The 19,487-nt window shown below is 43.1% G+C and overlaps 2 protein-coding genes across 2 annotated transcripts; both read right to left on the reverse strand.

The window, feature by feature from the left end:
* Window positions 1–1,516: 1,516 nt before the first annotated feature.
* ldhd (lactate dehydrogenase D) lies at window positions 1,517–8,606 on the reverse strand. The gene is made up of 11 exons (XM_030096812.1): window positions 8,475–8,606; window positions 7,137–7,249; window positions 6,485–6,626; window positions 6,264–6,405; window positions 5,281–5,440; window positions 4,975–5,174; window positions 4,751–4,879; window positions 4,417–4,544; window positions 3,933–4,023; window positions 3,470–3,581; window positions 1,517–2,037 (listed from the first exon to the last, which is right to left on the reverse strand). The coding sequence occupies exons 1-11, from the start codon at window positions 8,568–8,570 to the stop codon at window positions 1,824–1,826; spliced, it is 1,527 nt and encodes a 508-aa protein (XP_029952672.1). The 5' UTR covers window positions 8,571–8,606; the 3' UTR covers window positions 1,517–1,823.
* A 1,174-nt stretch (window positions 8,607–9,780) lies between these two features.
* On the reverse strand, window positions 9,781–19,069 carry lrrc56 (leucine rich repeat containing 56). The gene is made up of 11 exons (XM_030096936.1): window positions 18,895–19,069; window positions 18,352–18,439; window positions 17,627–17,687; window positions 16,502–16,598; window positions 16,215–16,412; window positions 12,991–13,168; window positions 12,210–12,425; window positions 11,631–11,698; window positions 10,953–11,098; window positions 10,128–10,306; window positions 9,781–10,043 (listed from the first exon to the last, which is right to left on the reverse strand). The coding sequence occupies exons 1-11, from the start codon at window positions 19,057–19,059 to the stop codon at window positions 9,781–9,783; spliced, it is 1,659 nt and encodes a 552-aa protein (XP_029952796.1). The 5' UTR covers window positions 19,060–19,069.
* Window positions 19,070–19,487: the final 418 nt, after the last annotated feature.

Raw genomic sequence — 19,487 nt, forward strand, 5'->3', positions numbered from 1 at the left:
TGAACGCATCAGAGCTGTAAGCCAGCGCTGATTGGCTGTGCGGAATGAATGAGTTTTTTTCTTTTGCATTTGATCTGAACTCTTTGGAGGGAAATTAAAATGTATGCTAAACACTATGCTAGCCACTAGCGGTACTACCCAAAACCTAACATCGGAGCCAGTCAGTGAAACCTTCGAAAATATTATCTTTATCAGTATGCTTTGGTCTTAAACACCTGCCTATTTGAATGTGCCTTGTGTTGCTCTCAACTATAAGAGACCGCCGACTCTATTTTTTTTAATATACGTGAATTTCAAAAGATATAGATAGCTGTGTCTATATCTATCTGAATAGAGTGTGTAATTTTAGACCAGCTGTGTTCATTTAATATTTAAGCTGTATCAAAGACGCTGCAGATTTAGCCAGTGAGTTTTTATCTGAGTTTTCAGCACCATGGACAGCGGACGCTCTGAGATTGACACCCGTCAGGCTGCAGTTCTGTGTGTGCATGTGTATTTGTTCTTCAGAACAAGTTTGTGAACTGGTTTGTGACTTTATTCTGCTTTCTGAGGCACATAGGTTTGCTTGGCTCAATGAAAGTGAGCATTAGTGTGTTGTTTGACGGCAGGATGAGGTATTGTTTGAATGGTAAAATTACTATCATAAGGGCCTGTCGACAATGCTCCACCCCCTCTGCACTGAGACCCACGCTCCGCCTCTGCTCCTGAACATCCGATTCTGTCTACGTGTGTGTGTTTCTGTACATGTATTTAACACATTACAAATTACACTGATCAAATATGAATATTTCTGTGAAACTTTATTTGAATGAAATGAGTGCAAAGAAAACAACATTTTCATGGATTTTACAAATACAAATTGATTCATAGAGTTATTAGCTTTAAGGTGCTTTAATTCCACTGTCTTCATTTAAAGAAATAAATTAATACATTTCTCAACACCAGCCATGTTGACGCAGAGGTGGGTATTTATAAGAACTGATATTTTCTGTTCTACGTTTTCAACAATGTTCAAACCAGATTGCATGAAAAAAAAATCATGAACACAAACCCACCCAAGCTAAGAGCTGATAAGAGCAGGCTGAACCTATAGGGGGCAGTGTGACAAGATGCATGAAGCCAAGCTAGCCAATGAGAATCCTGGAAAAAACACTGGCGGCACACGAGACACTGATACTGTCTCTAATGTTTACTTTGACCAGAGTTTTCAGATTTAAACCTTTTTGATAACATGTTGCTTCGTTTACGTGAAAACAAAAAGCTCAAGTGCACTGAAACAACACTGTTATTGCTTCGTGTAAATGGGAACAGCGACCAGAAGGCTTCAACCCTGCAGATGAACTCAGTGGAAACTGAAAACGCACATTTCTGAAACTGTTCCGTTTCAAGTAAAAACGCATCACTTTTGTGCTTTCATTTCAGAATAAAATCTGACTTCTGAGTTTGCAAGGCAGCATTTTGAAAACCATGTCTGTTTTCTCCAGACGCATGGAAACCGATGTAGTTAGCATGTTGGGCCACTTGTGGGTGCTGTTGGTCTTTTTTTTTTTCTTTTTTTTTTTTTAAATGAAAGCACACCACTGCAGAAGAACTATTTCCTACACCGTGTTCTGCATGCAAAGTGGCAGTGTTTCAGAAGAGCCATGCAATCGTGCCTTTATCTCTCGTTCTTCTGCTGCTTTCTGAAGGCCACGTTTATGAACCTTTATGAACACAAAACTTTCCTGAAATGAACGCAGCGTTGTCATAGAAACAGGGTCTGAGTCTTCTACCACAAACTTCACAAAGCAAAGCGCTGCTGCTTCTGACTGAACCGAAGGTTTTTAATCGAGGTGAAGGAAGAGCTGCTGAGCGTCGCCCGGCCCTCCCGGCTGCAGGACCTTCCCGGGGTTCATCAGGTTCAGGGGGTCCAGGGCTTCCTTCACGCTCTGCATGGCCCGCATGGCCGGATCTCCCATTTCTTCACACAGCAGGGATCGTTTCCCTAACCCCACGCCGTGCTCCCCCGTGCACGTGCCGTCCATGGCCAGCGCTCGCCTGCAGGGTGGAGGGGGAGATGGAGACGGTTTCACTGTCCAGGAGAAGATGTTCTTCAGAGACACGGCTTCAGATCGTCTCAGTGGTTAACAGCATGTCTGTTACAACCTCCAATTTTAGTCAGTGCACATCTGGAGCAACAGTTTTGTTTTTTTTTTAATTTACCATTATTATGCTTGAATAACGAAGATGGGACCAGAGCACTTCAGGAGTACACATCTTAAAATAACTTCTCATGCTGCAGCAGTCCTTCCAAACATCTTTTTCTCCTCTTTCTCTAAGAAAGCTCTTTTGGCTTTTAGTGAAATTCACTGTTCGCGGTCGGACAACACGCAGTCCGAGACTTTAAACACTGGAATCGATATCAGCCGGGAGAGTTGGACGAGAGCGCGAAGCCAGAGGGGAGGTGAATCTGTCTGAAGATAAGCGAGCGGAGTGAGAGGGATTAGAGTGAAGTGTGGGCAGGATTACAGAGGAGAGAGCTGCTGAAGGGAGACCGACCAGGAAAAGTTGGTGAGAAAATCAGTGAGGACAGAACAACAAAGCGGAGGAATGAACAGTCTGATTCATGGAGGGTTCACGAGGAGGTGGGAACGGTGCAGCTTCCCACTGAGAAAAACACATCTCAGTGTAGTCAAACTGGGACCCCCCCCCAGATAACATAGCCACACTCAGATTGATGTTACAGATTACTATCATAGGAACAGTGACGGACAAACAGTGGTCAAAAACACCTTGCAGATGGATGCTACAGTCATTCTGTTCAACAGCCCTGTTGGACGAAGTGATGGTGCTTAAAAGTTCCTGTGTTTCAATGAGATGCGCAAAAAGAGTCATAAAGGAAACTCTGATCAGTGCTTTGCAAGCATGAGACTTCTCATGTTGTCATGGAAACACAGCTGTCCACAAGTCACCATGGAAACAACACTCCGCATGTCATGATGCTTGATCATCATAGAAACGATATTGTTACGGAAACAACATTTCACATGTTGTCATGCCGAGCCGACATGAAAACATAATACTTTATATGCTGCCAGCAGTGTGAACCAGAGGTCTTGATGGGTCACCATGTTAAGTTGGCAATCCACTTGTAGTGGTGCTCAATCGTCATGGAAACAGGGCACTTTACATCTTCTCATGCTTGTTGCCATGGAAACACATCATTAAACATGTTGCCATGCTGCAGCATCATGGAGACATTTTGCTTCTGATGTCAGGGAAATGCAACACACCACACATAATCATGTGTGGTCGCCATGGAAACACAGCAGCCAAGCAGTAGGTGCAGTCAGTGTTTGGACCACAATGGAACTCTGTGAGGATACACTTAAGGATGATGAGGTTTTGCAGATCAGACTCCTGATGCTGAGGGTGAGGGTATGTGTGTGTGTGTGTGTGTGTGTGTGTGTGTGTGAGAGTGTGTGTGTACCTGGCCAGTCGCTGGGTGAACAGGTGGACTCTGTGCAGCTCGTCTGGGTCGTCTGGATTCACCACCATCACACAGTGGAAGTTCCCGTCGCCCACGTGGCCGGCGATGGGACCTGCAGGCACGGACCAGCTTCAGTCTCATGGATTCACAATCACAGGCTCATCTTCAGTGGATGGAGGCAGATTTTAGTAATTCTTTCCAGAATTACAGGATACAAATGACACTATTTGTCGTCGTGTTTCTTTAAATCTCATGCAAGGTGCGATCAAAAATTTCCTGGTGTATAACTGCGAAAAGAAAATGTAAAAAATTATGACTTTTCTTAATGGAGCTGCATTTGTGGGAGGAGCAGCAAAAAAATGTAATTAATCTTCATTTCCAGTTAACTCTCACTGAGTGATTCATTAACACATCACACACACACAAACACACACTTGTGTATTTCCCTCTGCGATGCGCTCACCTGTCAGTCTGTTTTCAATCAGGTCCTCCTTTGTCTCCACAATAATCTGAGGCAGTCGAGACAGAGGCACACACACATCTGTAGCATAGGCCTACACATACACACAGACACACACACACACACACACACATGCATTTTTTAATGTCAATAAAAATGTGATTAATTCATTAAAATTGTGTGCTTTGCAAATTGAAAATGCACATTTTAATAACTTGTTTCTCAGTTCAAACCACAAAGACTTCCTTCAGTGGCTGTTTACATGACATTTCAAGTGAAAACACAACTTTTTTTCCAGCAAAGTTTGGTGTTCATACAGCATTGTCTTGGGAATGATGTCCGTTTCCACAGACACGCTGAACAGGATGTCCATTTTTTATGCTGGACCACTAGGGGGTGCTCTTGTTCTTGAAGGTTATGGACATCTGTACGGACATACGTCCAAGTTGGACTGTTCTTACGGTGACAGGCAAAGTGGAGGTTTTACCTTGCAGCCCGGTCTGAGAGCCAGAGAAGCGTACCAGGCGTCGTGTCGAGCTTTCCACAGCCGGCTCCGAGTCTCTGCGTCTCGAGCCCACTGGAAGTCGGCCCCTCCGTTACTCTGAGTGATTTCTTCTGCAGAGGGTCAAAGGTGTTAAAAAAAAACAGCTCTTAACAGCATCAGCATCACTGATGGATGATCAGTCAGTGAATCTGTGCAGCTTTAATAAAATGTAAATAATGTCATCGAACAATCCCTGAAGCTGATGGGGTCGTGTGAAATGACCGAACCCGGCAGGAAGCCGGAGGTAAGCGGACGGGTGTGTGCAGCTCTCGCTCACCGGTCGTGCTGACTTGTTCCTCGAGGCTTCGCTCCGAGCCGTGGAACTCCAGGAAGAGAGTCGGGGTGACGGGGTAGTTCAGCGAACTGAACCTGTTGCACGCGTCGATCATCACGTCGTCCAGGAACTCTGAAGGAGAGACCGGAAACCTTTAAAACGCCTTCATTCTTTTATCATTAATCCTGGTCAAACAGGTGGATGAGACTTCCCGCCGCCTCACTGACCGATGCGAGCGATGGGGACTCCGGCCTGCAGGACCTGCACCGTGCTGTCGACCGCCGCCTGGACGGAGGGGAAGGAGCAGACCGCCGACGCCGTGGCCTCGGGGACGCCGTACAGACGCAACGTCGTCTTGGTGATGATCCCCAGCGTTCCCTCCGAGCCCACCAGCAGGTTAGTGAGGTTGTAACCGGCCGCCGTCTTCCTGAAGGAGAATGCGGGGCGTGAATTTTTTACAATGAGATTTATTAAACGCAGAGGGAAACTCTTTATTCGATTTGTGCTTCAAATCATCCGAGGGTTGTCGGTACCGGGGCCGTCGGCCTTTCCCAGCCGTGTGCAGGACGCTGCCGTCAGCCAGCACCACCTCCAGGTTCAGGACGTTCTCCCTCATCGTCCCGTATCGCACCGCGTTGGTTCCCGAGGCGCTGGTGGCTGCCATGCCACACAGAGAGGCGTCCGCCCCGGGATCTGAAAGACATCGACACAGAGGAGTCTTCACAACACCGGAGGAGGCAGAGCTGCCTCCACAAACACTGCTGACCAGGAGAGTTCTGCCTGTGTGAAGACATTCTGAATGATTCATATCACAAACACAAACTGATGGAGAATAACATTTCATTCCTAAAACTACACCTTCATCCTTTAATAAAAATCGTAAACACATAATTGAATGAAATTTTTTATGTCTATTGGAAGTAACAATTATCTCCACATTTTGATGTTATGTGTGTGTCTATTGTTATAAATAAATAAATAAATAAATAAATAAATAAATCCAGAGGATTCATGAAAAAGTTCATTATATAAATTCCATATAAATAGTGACTAAAGTTGCCTTGTTGACTGAACAGATTTAACTCTGTGTCGACTACAATCACTGCTTCATGTTGATAGTAAAGACAAGCAGCCGTGTGTGTGTGTGACATAGAGAGAGAGAGAGAGAGAGAGAGAGAGAGAGAGAGAGAGAGAGAGAGAGAGAGAGAGAGAGAGAGAGAGAGAGAGAGAGAGAGAGAGAGAGAGAGAGAGAGAGAGAGACCATCTTACTAAATGTAAGTACAGCCTTAAAGTCCAGCATGCAGCTCTATCAGGCCTTCTTCACACCATTACTTTCCAAATGAAACCTCATGGTTGTTGCATCTTCATTTCAGAGAAGTTTCACATTTACACGGCAACGTTTCTGAAAACAGTGCCGTTTCCATGTTGGGCCACAAGTTGGTGCTGTCGGTTGTTTCTGTAATGAAGCCGAGCTGCATATGTTTGACAGCTTGGCATTAACATCAGAGTGACTGACCTACAGGGAACCAGAGGCCGGTGTCTCTCAGGTAGGCATTGAGGGCCTTCCGGGTCACACCGGGCTCCACCGTCACATCGAAGTCCTCCGGGTGCAGGTCCAGGACCGCGTCCATTTTCCTCAAACTGAAGCACACTCCTCCCTGAAGGCCAAAAAGAAAGCAGAGCGTTCCAGTTTGTTCCTCCTGAGAAATGACCCACGTGGCAGGACGACTGTCTCACCTTCACCGCTCCGACGCCTCCTTCCAGTCCCGTCCCGGTGCCGAAGGGAATGATGGGAAGCCGGTGGCTGTGGCAGACTCTGGCCAGCGCGCTGACCTCCTCCACACAGCGGGGAAACACCACCACATCTGGAGGGCAACATCTGGACAGCAGAACACTACACTGCAGACTTTCTTCAACTGCAAACCTTTCAATCTAGGAAGGTTTTGAAGGTGAATCTTTTTTACAGGACCTGGAGGAGATCCAAATGAAGGATTAACCTGAAGGAGGCGGGAACATTTCCCAAAATCATGTGGTTGGGTTTAATCTGTGACGCTACACTGCCCGTATTTATACTGTAATTATGTTGTGTCTATCAGAGTGGTTTCACTTCAGCTGTGTAAGTTTTAAATGACCTTTAAACGACCTGTGTGCTGTTGGAGAAATCAATCGCTTTTCCAGACCTATTTCCAAGAGAAAAGCCTGCTCCTCTGTCGGGTCTTTTCCTTGTTTCTTTGTTTGATAGGGCAGGATTCAAAGTGTGAGTCTGTGATTTATCATTGACTCAATCCGTGCTTTTACAGACCCAATAAAAACTTCACACAACCCAAAGCGGACGCTTCCAGAAGTGTTGTCCTGCAGTACGGTGAGTGTGTGTGACCTGCAGACTGACCTGTGTACAGACTCGTCTTTGCCGTGTTGTTCTCGGACGGCTTGGCCCAGCGAGACGCCGTCCTCGCCACATATTGACCTGAACGAAGAGAGAACGCCGTCCTCGACGGTTTTCTGTGAAAACACACATTAACACACACGTCAACCCTGATTCTGACCTGACATTTGAACACTGAACCCAGCTGTGTTTTCAGTGGCTCTGATCATTACTGCCATGTACACTGACACCCAACATGCAATGAAAGTTTTACATTTTCACAAGAAAATGAGATGTTGCTTTAACTTGCCCTTAGACAGGCCAAAAGTTGTGAAAGGTAATCCAAGACAACCCTGCTAAATAAAAGCTCTTCATAAATTACTCAAGCCCCCCATGTATGTACCCACTGAGGTTCTCAGCATTTAAAATAAGCTGTTGGGGTTACCCCAATCCTAACCATGCTGGCCAAACCTGATGTAAAGAGATCCACAAATAAAGTATTAGTTCCCTACAACAGAACATCGGTTGCACATGGTTGTACGATTGTTCTCTACTGTGGATGCAAACCTTCAAAGGGTAAGAACACGGGGGTTTGACTTACTTAGTTGATCAAAATTAACACATTCAGGACTCAGAACGACCATGTCCATATCTCTGAGGGAGCTAAATCTTCATAATAAATATATTTTTTGCAAAAACAGTACCATCTCCCTGTGAAAACAAGTGAAAACAGTAATAATTACTCAATCTTTTTGTTTACGTGTAAATGAATCCACAAGTCAAACCATTACATCTGAAAACTCTGGCCTAAGCAGAGACTTGTAAAAGCTCCATCTTTGTTTGTATGTGGCATCAGATCAAGTGAGGAACCTGGGCGTTAGTTTTGATTCTGAGCTTATAGTTTCACTCTAAATGCACGTGGTGACAGCTTTTTAATCCTTTTAGGAATACAGCCAGAATCCACCTGTTTCTGTCAGACCAACGCAGAGATGATGCAAAAAATACATATATGAAAAAAATCTCCTCACACCTTCTGAAAAAGATAAGAGACATAAAACATTACGAGTGGAAGGCTCTACCACTCCAGACATTCACTAAACAAAAAAGGTGAAAAGATACCAGGAATCAAACCCACACCTCCCACGTGACAGGTAAATCTCCCTCGCAGCTTCACAGACGGGATTATAAAGGCAACTCACTACTGTATAACAGTAACTAATATGTGAACGATTAAGAACCAACCGGGCCTCATGGTGCTGACGCACTTCATATTACAATAGTGTCTCCTATTACTGCGTTACCGCCTAACTTCAGCCCTCCGGCTGCAGGACGTGGAGGCGTCCCGGGGACAGGAGCACTCACCCCGGAGATGACGGTGGAGCTGTAGCCGCGGAGCTGCAGCCAGGAGCGGCCGCTGCACAGCAGCAGCCGGCCGGCAGCGGCCGAACTCTGCCACATTATCTCAACACCTGCGGGTAAAAGTCACTCTGACCGCTCCGACTGAGGAAATAAACACAAATAAAGTTTCAGAAAACAACCCAGCATGCCACTTCCGATATGCTCCTTTCAAAATAAAAACGAAGAAGTCATCGATTTACCTCATGTCAGGTTCATGCTGTATTTCAGATTCTAATGCCAGAGACGTGTATATTTTAAAACGCACAGTATTGTCATTATTTTATTTTTTAAAATTATTATTAGTATCATTTACTTATAATGGGGCGTGGAGGTGTTTTCTGTATTTATTTCTTTTATTTGTAAAGCACCTGTGCTACATGCTGAAGTTGTATGCAAAGTTGTCTAAATATACTATTAATGTGATATGGAAAAAAATTAACTGAAAGATTTTCAAACCAACCTAATCAAAATATCACTTTAAAAAAAAAATTATATAATGATTAGTTTGGAATAAAACATGACACTGAATAGTTTTATGAACCCCAAAAAAACATATTTTTCTAAGTTTCAAAACAGTAAAAGCTAATCTTGAATTAAATCAAATTATTTTAATGAATTAAATTTGGTGTACTGTATTCAAAAGCGCAGTTTCACTTGATATATTATGCTAGTTTGACTTCAGAGGGAAATGATGCAGTTCTCTTCATGACCACATGAGGACGCTGCAGGACCACTGAACGATGGGTGGTTTCATTCATCACACATCTCCAGGGTACTTCTCTCTTTTTAGTGACACTTTCTAAGACCCTCGTAGCGTATTTTAACTTACATACGTAGGAATTTTCCAATCCTTTTGGTGAATTATATTTCAGTACAGACAAATCTTTGACCCCCAATCTCTTCTCAATTTGGATCCAGTCTGAGTCCAGAGTGTATGTGTTGTTGGGAAGGGGGGTTCTTGCCCTTTATTTATAATTTGGATATGCAGTGCTTGTTGAGGGACACCTTATCAGGATTTATGTTCATTTATGTACAGCACTTTGGTTGAGCTGTAGTTGTTTTGAAAGCGTTACATGAATAAATTTAAGTTGAGAGGACAGCAGGTCTGCAGCCTTTCTTACAGGCAATCAAAAGGAAAAGAAATAGAATATAGACAAAACAACAACAACAACAACAACAACAACAACAACAACAACAACAACAACGATCCACATTTTGTAAAGATTTACTGGGAAGATTTGTGATAGTTGTAGAAAACCCAAAGACTTTTTTACACATTGGTCCTTGACACCTGTTGGACCCTGTGAGGTTCAGCAGCTGAAGAGGTTTTGATTTCCGAGCCAGTCCACACATTTTTGAGATGAAGTAAACGTTCTGAGTCGGCCCGACTGGATCGAAGCCTGCGTGCACGAAAACTCCGTATATTACGGTTAGCACCCGGCGCGATGAGAGGGGGAGAAGGGGACGGCGTGGAGTCTGAGGACAGAGACAGTCGAGCTATGTCGGGTGATACGACTTCACCGTGATGGAAATCTGTGAAAAAGAGAACCAAAAGTCAACGTTTTTAAGAGCTCAGGTATTTCTGGTATGAATGATGTTCATTAGGGGCACACTGACCTGGAGAAAGAGACTGGAAAGACGAATCTGGTGAGGCAAAGTCTACGGTGCCTACATGTTCCTCATCACTACTGTCACTATTCATACAGCTGAAGCCTTCTTCATCGCTCTCTTCATGGTCATAATGGTGAATAGTTAGGACCTGTGGTGATCTCTCTTTCTCTATGGCTTGAAGACGCCTGAAAAATAACACAGGGCGTGTTTTCAAGTCGTCCACCTTAATGTACTGCGGAGTGCACTCGGCAAGGCAAGGCAAGGCAAGGCAATCTATGTCTACAGCACCATTAAGACACAATGCAATTCTAAGTGCTTCACAGGGAAATAAAAGAAATACGCTTGGCTGGCCGAGTAGTCGTCTCTCAATCAAAGGTCGCAGGTTTGAACACCCATCTCCCCCTGTCCACATTCAAAGTGTCCTTGACCAAGACACTGAACTCCAAACTGCTCCCAGTGGATGGACTGAGTCCGCTGCATGGGAGCCGCCTCCACTCAGTGCATGTGTGAATGGGTGAATGTGATCAGCAGTGTAAAGTGCTTTGGGGGCTGTTCGAGCAGTGGAAAAGTGCTCCACTCCCTTTGTGTTGGTGAGGACTCTGGATAAGCTGCAGCTATTTTTTTACTGAGACCAGTAAACACACCGTTACGTTAATCCAGCCCACTAAAACAAAAGCTAACAAATTTCTCCGAACGTTGTTCAGTCAGAAACCTTTTAATCTTCCATATTGAAACCACTTGGGGTTACACGGCTTGTCAGGGACTGATTTTTTTATACAAAATGAGCGATTACGAGTGTTAAACAGCATGAGGTATGTAACCATACTATACCGGCTGTGCTGCTCTCTCCAAGCTCTCAGCTCAGCGAACACATCAGCTCGGTCTTTAGGCTCAGGTCCCTCTAAGTCGTGGGACGTCCGTTCTGGTACGTGGACGGGTAGGTCGCAGGGGGTGAACGTAGATCTTGCTGGTGCTGTCTATAAAACAGAAGAAGGGAGAATGTGTATGAGAGGAAAAGCTTGAAAATCCCGCATATCTAGAAAAAAAAACACATTCCCAGGAAAAGCTGAGAATCAATTATAAATGGGTATGAGCCGTGATGGTCAGGCAGAGGGGGAACCAAACACTGAATGGATCGATTAAGCAGGAGTGGACGTGACGCATCGGGCTGTTTACATGACAGAATGACGGATCGAGCTCCATCTGTCTGGTCCTCCTGACACGTCTCCATCACCTGTGTCTTTGCTCCCAGCCTTCTGTGCTCCTGTTAATAATTAGCTGCCTCTGCTCAGACATGACATGACATTAAAGAGGAGATCCGCTGCTGCCGGACAGCCATGATGGGCTGTCAGAGCCCATGAAGCTCGTTCTTCATCTCCGTTCACACACTACCGGCTCTGCTGTGTGGGTTAGAACTGACGGATTACTATGGACTGATGTGACAGCGCTTTGAGTGAGATGAACAAAAACATTGGTATTAAACTGCAGAAACCATTTTGGGGCTCTTACCCGCAGCTTCTCTCGCCTTGCTCGAATGGCCTGAACTGGATTCCCACAAAAGAGGATCTTCCCAGCTCCTTCAAAAACCAACACATGAGGAAAGAACTGAAGTAAAGTGATGTTTATGAGAGCTGAAAGACACAATTAGGTCCTCCTGGCAGCACTGCAGGGTAAATATGACTGCACTGTAGAAATGAAACCTGTGGTGTTCCACAAGGCTCAGTTCTAGGGACCAAATTATTTATACTTTATTTAAGCTTTATTTATTAGATAACTTTACAGTATCAAACAATTCAAATGTCTTACATTTGCTGATGACACCAATTCATTTTGTCCAGAAAATTAAAATGTCAGCATTATGTTGTTGTTTGGGTATGCTCTTTAGACCTTTTGGGTGTTTTAACTTTTCAGTTTGTAAGGTTATTCCATATAATTTCTTTAAAGAGATAGGCATAAATAAGTCATTGGCTTTAACTTATGCCTTTTCTTGGTCATTTCAAATGAACACTATTTTCTTTTTATTTTCTATGAGTTAAACTATGACCAGAAATAAACCATCATTGAGGATCAGCCACAGCAGTGTCCCACCATGTGTCAGAGTGCTGGTTTCTGCTTCCACTGCAGTTAGATCTGAGTCGGCGGAACCAGATCTGGATCCACAGGGGGACAGGACTCCAGAACCTGTTGCTGATGAGGGTCTGAAACCAGCAGGAGGTCTGGAGCCGGTTGGTGACAGAGGCCAGAAAGATTGGAGTCCGGGAGAACTGTGTCCGCTGTGAGGGCGTGCGCAGTCAGACGGCTCCTCTACAAAGACAAAAGTGATTAAATATGCATGAGTAATTTACCTGGACATTGTAGACCTGGGGTGTCAGCATTTATATATATATACAGCACATTGTCATCTCTAATGGAATGGACCAGAAAATAAGAGCAATGTAATATATAAATAACGAGAACTCTTTAAGATTTATCTTAGAGTGATCTACAGATCACAGTGGATTTTTATTTCACTATTTACATCTTCAAAGGCAGAAAACATATAGTCACATGTAGCTGGAACTCAAAAATACAGTCAGCTGGATCATAATGTGATCAGAATAACTTGTTAAATTCTAGAAATGATCTTTGTTGAAGACATATTTCTACATCAGAGTATAAATCCTGATCATCTGAACTGATTCACTATATAATACATGCTCAAGTGTGTTCCTGGTGGTTAAATAAATGTGGTGCAATTAATATCATACTTTCTCACGGCTGATAAATTCTATCTTGCAGCCGGACTGGACTCTCTAACAGACCAGTACGGGGCCGGCGGGCCATATGTTTGACACCCCTGTTATCCACTAATTCAATAGGAGACACACACCGACATCTCCGGGAGCCTGGGAGGTGCTGCAGCCTCTGATAGAGTCTCGGAAAATGTCCCAGTCTTCTCCCACAGAGCTCCAGCAGCTCACGTCGTCCTCCTCCACCCTCACGTAATCCAGGTAACGCAGCTGAGGGATCAACTCCCTCACTGCTGCCCGGTAACAATAGTCTGTCATCTGCATAGAGGGGAAAATACATAGAAGATACATAGGTAGACCATTACAACAGTTTTAAACTTTGCTGGAGGGGCTAAGCCCTATTGATTGTAAGGATATAATAATTTTTACCTTGAATATAGATGAGTCAGCATTTAGTTCATTTATGTAAGTAAATAAATAAATAAACAAATACAGAAAAAATATATTTGAGTGTTACATTACAAGTGGGGATTATTTATTTGAAAACAAAAAAGTGTTTTGTTAATGTAGATTCTACAGAATTCAAAATGAGATGTGTTTTGTGTAACTTTTAGTGTTAACGTCAATCTAGTTACTAACCTGCCTCTTTTTGTCCTTTTTGTTCCTTTGTTGTTGTATGTAAGCTGCTGAAAGCCTAAATTTCCGGAATAATAAATTAGCTGTCTATCTATTTGACTCCTAGAGAATAAGAGTCTTTCTAATGTGGAAAGCTGATGTAATTTTCCATTAAGTATAATTTACAAACCACAGCTTATAACCAAGAAGGAGGTGAAGTCATGAGATTGAAAGATAAAAATGTGATGCACAGGCATAAAAAGCTGAAAATGTAAGATCTGTATTATTCATATCAGCTGGTCATTATTTGTCTTACTGGATCTGGTTTTGACCAGGATGACTTTACATCTGAATGAAGAAGGTGGTGAAAGAAGCGATGCAGCTTGATAATCTGTGCTTCCCGGGTCTTTTGGTCCGATCTGATCATCACGTATCAGCACACAGCCATTAGTAAATCAGCGAGGTACTGAGCGATCAAAGTTCAGCCGGCCGGCCTTCAACAACCCACACAGACGCAATGAATGAAGAAAGACAGAGTGAGCTGTTGGCAAGGAGGAGAAAAGGTAGAAAAAAGAAGGAGAAACGGGTCTGAAAAGGAGAGGAAGCGAACCGACGTGCATGTTTGTGTGAGAGCCTGGCATGAGAGCCAACCCAGAACCCCACAGTCACCACAAAGCACAGCCTAATGCATATTCAACTCAACATCTCCACTCATTGCCCCAGTTTCCTAATTAATGCTCCGCTGGTGGGTGTAAATAAACACATTCACAGCGGCCCAAAAAGAAGCTCACAGCTCACTGTGCTGGAAACGTGGCTTCTGCCATGAACTGAGCTCTGCACGGACGGTCTCGCTCATCAAATTAATAATTCAACGGATCATTTTGAGGAGATCGAACATGCACTGTAATGTATCAATAAAACTTAGTGTCTGTGTCGTGATGTCTCCATAGAAGACTACATCATTTGATTATTCTAATGCAGGGTTGTCGACACATTTTTAGGTGACTTGCAGCACAGATTTCATCTTGATTGGACCAGACCGGCAAAATAGTGCCGTAATAACCTTTGAATTTCAACTTTTAGGTTTTTCTTTAGAGAGTGTACATGGTGAAAATGTCTATTATCTTCACAAAACCAACAGTTACTACAGAAAATAGCAACAAACTCATCAAAAAGCCAGTTTTTTGGGGGGGTTTTTTTGCAAAAAATACAGTGAAAAGTCCTAAAAATGTCTTCTATAGTTGTTGTAGCCTGTAGTCCTGACAGCATGACTTTGAGGCTAATGCCTGTTTGCTAACTTTCATGGCAGCATCGTTGATATCTCGGCTCTGGTCTCAGTCTTGTGCTGTGCCACTTAATAAATGTGTTAAAAATCAAATGTTTTCTTTAAAAATGTTACAATTTGCTTGCTGGTTTGGTGGGCCGGATTGGATCCTCTTTTAGGCCGGTTTGGGTCCTTTGACCTTACGTTTGACACCCCAGCTTCACTGCCTCTCATTCTCCTTACTGCAGATTACACTGGTGGAAAAAACAAAGATAGCTTGATATCTCAATATACTCTGAAGACGTTCACTGGATTATCTAACAAACCACAGGAGCTGACAGCTCGCTCGCGCCAACAAGACGGTTGGAGGATATCTTCACCAGAACCACAAGTTGCATTTGCAGGCTGGCTTTCACCACATCTCCTGAATACAACACTTCCTCTTCAGGAACGTTGCCCGGCACCTTGCTCAAGCTTTATTCAACTCAAAATGTGTTGTGTTTCAAGTATTGCTTTGTTGTGCCTGAAGCAAAATGGTCTTTCAACTGGTCATACCTAAGTTTGCACAAGAAAAAATATTAACAGAAAAAAGGGACGATTATCTTTTTTGGGCCTTTCTTATAGTTTTCCATACATCCAGCCATCATTTTTTTTTTTTTTATCAGGAGTGTCAAACACATTTTTCTTCAGAGGCCACATGTGGAGCAATTACATCTTGAGTGGGACGGACTGGTAAAAAAAAAAAGTTATAATAAACTTCAAATTTGAACTTTCCTTTATAGTGATGCAGAGTATACTTGATGAAAATATCCATGTGTGCACAAAATCTAGCAATTACAATTGAAAATTACCTCAGTTTCAACATAAAACTAATTTTGGACCACACTGTTATGACAACGCTTTCAAGCAAAAGTGTAAAACTTTCCATGTGTTTTAGGTGTCTCCTTACACAACAACGAAACTTTTTAAAAACAGCTTCCAAAGTACAACTTCTCAAAAAACGCTTCGACTCCGTCATAATGTAAACGGCCGAAACTCTGCTATACTGTGCATCTACACATGCTCAGTAGACGGAAAATAACAGTGTTTTTCTCCAGAGTGTCATGACTTCCTGTCCAGATTATCCTGGACTTGGTAGTTTTAGTTGATTGTCACCATAAAAACAATCCAACGTGGTTGTCTGTCCATGCAAATGTACGAGTGCAAAAACTCATAACTCATACTTGAAATATTGTGTGAATGGAGCCTTAATGAAACTTTCTGGTCCAAAATACAGCAAATAAAACAGCCTTCTTTCAAATTTGCGTCAATTGCCTAGTGGTTTGACCATACTGGAGTGTCTTGTGGGGCCAGTTTTGGACCGCGGGCCTTATGTTTGGCACCCCTGTGCTCCAATCTAAGCAGTGACACTGACACACACTGACACACACTGACACCGGAGTTTTTTTTCTGTGCTATTAAGACCACGAATGGAGAATTTCTCACTTGAGTGGTGGTGGGATTTGGCCGTGAGCACACAGGGTTTCCCTCCAGGGTGAGTCTCTGTAGTTTGCCGCACAAACCCAGATACTGAATTTGAACAAGGTCGTCGACATCGTTCCCCTCCAGATCCAAGAGCTTCAGGTTCTCCAGCATGCCCACCTGACTCAGGTCGGACAAATAGTTGTAGGCCACATAAAGCTCCTGAAAACAGAGACACGGAAAAAAAACAAATGATGAGAATCAGAGGATATGACACAAGAAAGTCAATTCAATCATCCTATGAAGTGTACCTGAAGAGAGGCGAAATTAGAAATGCCGTCGAGGTCTCGCAGGCTGCAGCGACACATCCACAGCACCTGCAGGTGGGAAATCGTGGTTCCCAGATCTCTACGGACACAAAATAGCAAAAACTTGATTTAGCAGCAGGAAAAGGGAGTTACCCAACGACATATATCATGGGAAAGCCTATGGAGTCCCATGAAGCCTGTATCTCCACCTCCTGTCTGGCACACACACCCGGGCTCGGACTCCTCTGGAGTCTTCAGTCAGTATATCAACTCATCTGTGACAGCCGGTCCAGATCCCACAGCTCAGAACAGGAAATACTGTCAGAAGCAGTGAGAGTTCACTGCTCTTGGAGTGCAGCAGACAACTCCCCGTCTTTCTTTTTGTCCTCATGTAATTTTTCAACAACGAGTATTACCACAGGTATTGGCTTAAAGACAATTGATAGTTTGTATTTGTGTCTGTGTAAGGCTGTTTTTTTTTAATTGCTTATACCACAGGGGAGTCAAAGTAGCGTAAAATAGTAGACGGGTAAAATAGTGCCATAATAACCTTTAAATTTAAAGTTGAAACATCTTGGTTGTCATTGCACAGAGTACACATGATGAAAATGTCTATATTTTAGCGAAAAACAAACACTCTTGTCTGGAAATGTCTCCAATCCTAACATGTTGGAGGAAACTGAGCCCATCCACAGTGTTTTTCCCGGAGATTTTCCAAACAGATATCCAATACTCAACGAGCCCCTCAGTGTCCGATTGCCAGACAGGTGGTTGAACCTGTTCTTCACCAGTATCCATCTCAAAGAAAATCACATCTGTTCATCTACAAGCTGCAACATGTATCTTCCTTGCACTCGTAGCCCCTGGCGGCTAAATCAGAGCGCAGACCCACACATATACATTTTCAGGTATATTTCCATGATTTCTGCTTTAACTTCTACTGTTCTGCCTCAAATCTTTCTCCTGGCTTCCACAACCAGTTTATGGCCTCAGTCTAGATCTTTTTTTTCTTTTCTTTTCTTTTCTTTTTTTTAACAAACAGTGGTCTGTAAATCTGCAATATTCCATTACATAATTTGTTTTTTAAGAACAACAACAAGCAGGATGTGTTTGTGTTACATAACTTACCTTACTGACATGATGGTACTGTTGTTCATTTTGAGTTGCGTCAAGTTGGGCATGTAGGCACCTAGGAGATGATCAGACAAGCAAAGCCATGTTTCACTCTTCTGTAGATCAAAGAAATGTGATTCTTTTCTTTGGCTTTCAATCTCGCCACACTCCTTTTTTCCAAATCCTCTTAATCAGATGTTCGGCTTCGGTGGGATAAAAGGAAACGTGAGTGAGCACAGCAGCTTGACTCACACATGTACTGAGACTCATCACGCCTGCAGACGTTGTGCAATAGAAGATTTTCTCAGGACAAAGACCTACGTCAGGGGTGTCAAACACACTTTAGTTCAAGGGCCACATAAAGGCCCAATTTCATCTCCAGTGGGTCAGACAGGCAAAATAGTGTCATAATAACCTAGAAATGTAGGATTTAAAGTTTTTTAGAACTGTATAATGAAAAAAATCTCCCTCCTGTTGCTTGACTTCATTGGTGTCTTAGCAGGTTCTTGATAATTAATGCAATTTTTAGCATCTACAGTGCAATGCACGCGCTGTAAAATCATGTCAGTCTGTTGTCTTTGTTTTTTAAAGTGTTGATGAATAAAATGTGAAAAGGAGTGTCTGAGTCTGTGATCTCACTATTGACATCATCGGTACACAACGAGCTCAAGTCTGGAAATTCTGTATCTTTACAATACAGTTTCAAAATGATCACTGTCGTAACGTCTCGTGTCTCTTACCGAAGTTACCCAGAGTGTTTGATTGGGTGTCTACACACACCTCCAGCAAGGTCACATGAGAAAGGTCATGCGTTCCACAGAGTGACTCCTGTAAGATGAAATTCAAAGCACAATTTTATACATCTTTAAAAATTATTAATTCTTTACAGACTCTTTCGCTCTCTCTCTCTCTCTCTCTCTCTCTCTCTCTCTCTCTCTCTCTCTCTCTCTCTTTCTCTCTCATATGCATACACATGCATACAGTTTAATCCCATTGTAAAAATCTTTATATTATGAATAGAAATATGCACAAAAACATCAATTCATACCTAATGTACCTTCATATCCATTGATGTCATTTGTTTTCTCACATTCACTAAAAAGATCCATAGAGTATATGTTCAATTTGATTAAGATTTTTATATTTTCCAACGGTTTAATCACTGCTGCGGTTAACAGATATTTTATTTAAAAATTGTCTGGGCCATCATGCCCACAGAGGAAGGAGACAGACGGAAGGAAAACAGGCAGCAGAAGTGAATGTGGAGCCTGTTTTAAACCTACCAGCTTCTCTGGAGAAAGATGTAAGTCAGCTGCAGTCTCGATGTCCTCGCAGGGTTTAGTGACTGGAGTTGGGTTGATTCGGCCTGGGTGCTTCAGCTCAGTCACCCGAACCCGGGCTGAACCGGGCCGAAGCTCTGGAGGAAGAGACTGGCGGCTGCTCGTCATCTGTCACCTGGAATAAAACAATATCAACTCCATTAGCAACGTAGCTTCGGGTTCATTGCTGAGAAACTGAAATGCATCCAACAAGCTATGAAATCGTTTAGCGAATGTGTTGAGTGTGAAATTCATCTAAAAACGAAAAAGGTTTTACCTGAGGCAGAATATTCCGATTATATGAGAAAAAAAAACACTATATTTACATCAATAGCACCATAGAGCGACAAGTAGAAGTTTGCTTGACAACCACGCACGACTTCCTGGATACGGCGTAAACAAGCCCGGTGCATTCTGGGACATGTAGGTCGTGTGCAACAATATACATATATTTGTTTTTTAGTACATTTGTTTTCTTTCTTTAGCATAAAACTACTGAGACCCAGATATTGCATCTTAAAAAACCTTTAAAATGTTGTCAAAAATAAATATTTTAT

Source organism: Salarias fasciatus, chromosome 7 (genome assembly GCF_902148845.1).
Source record: "Salarias fasciatus chromosome 7, fSalaFa1.1, whole genome shotgun sequence".
Classification (NCBI taxonomy): domain Eukaryota; kingdom Metazoa; phylum Chordata; class Actinopteri; order Blenniiformes; family Blenniidae; genus Salarias; species Salarias fasciatus.

Excerpts from the sequence above, each read along its gene's own strand:
- lrrc56 (XM_030096936.1), bottom strand. The coding sequence starts at position 19,059 with ATGACGAGCAGCCGCCAGTCTCTTCCTCCAGAGCTTCGGCCCGGTTCA. Across the intron at positions 18,440-18,894 it reads ATCTTTCTCCAGAGAAGCTG|GAGTCACTCTGTGGAACGCA; the intron begins GTAGGTTTAAAA and ends TTCATCTTACAG. Across the intron at positions 12,426-12,990 it reads CCAGGCTCCCGGAGATGTCG|AGGAGCCGTCTGACTGCGCA; the intron begins GTGTGTGTCTCC and ends TTGTCTTTGTAG.
- ldhd (XM_030096812.1), bottom strand. The coding sequence starts at position 8,570 with ATGTGGCAGAGTTCGGCCGCTGCCGGCCGGCTGCTGCTGTGCAGCGGC. Across the intron at positions 7,250-8,474 it reads GCTCCACCGTCATCTCCGGG|AAAACCGTCGAGGACGGCGT; the intron begins GTGAGTGCTCCT and ends GTGTTTTCACAG. Across the intron at positions 5,175-5,280 it reads GGGAAAGGCCGACGGCCCCG|GAAGACGGCGGCCGGTTACA; the intron begins GTACCGACAACC and ends ATTCTCCTTCAG.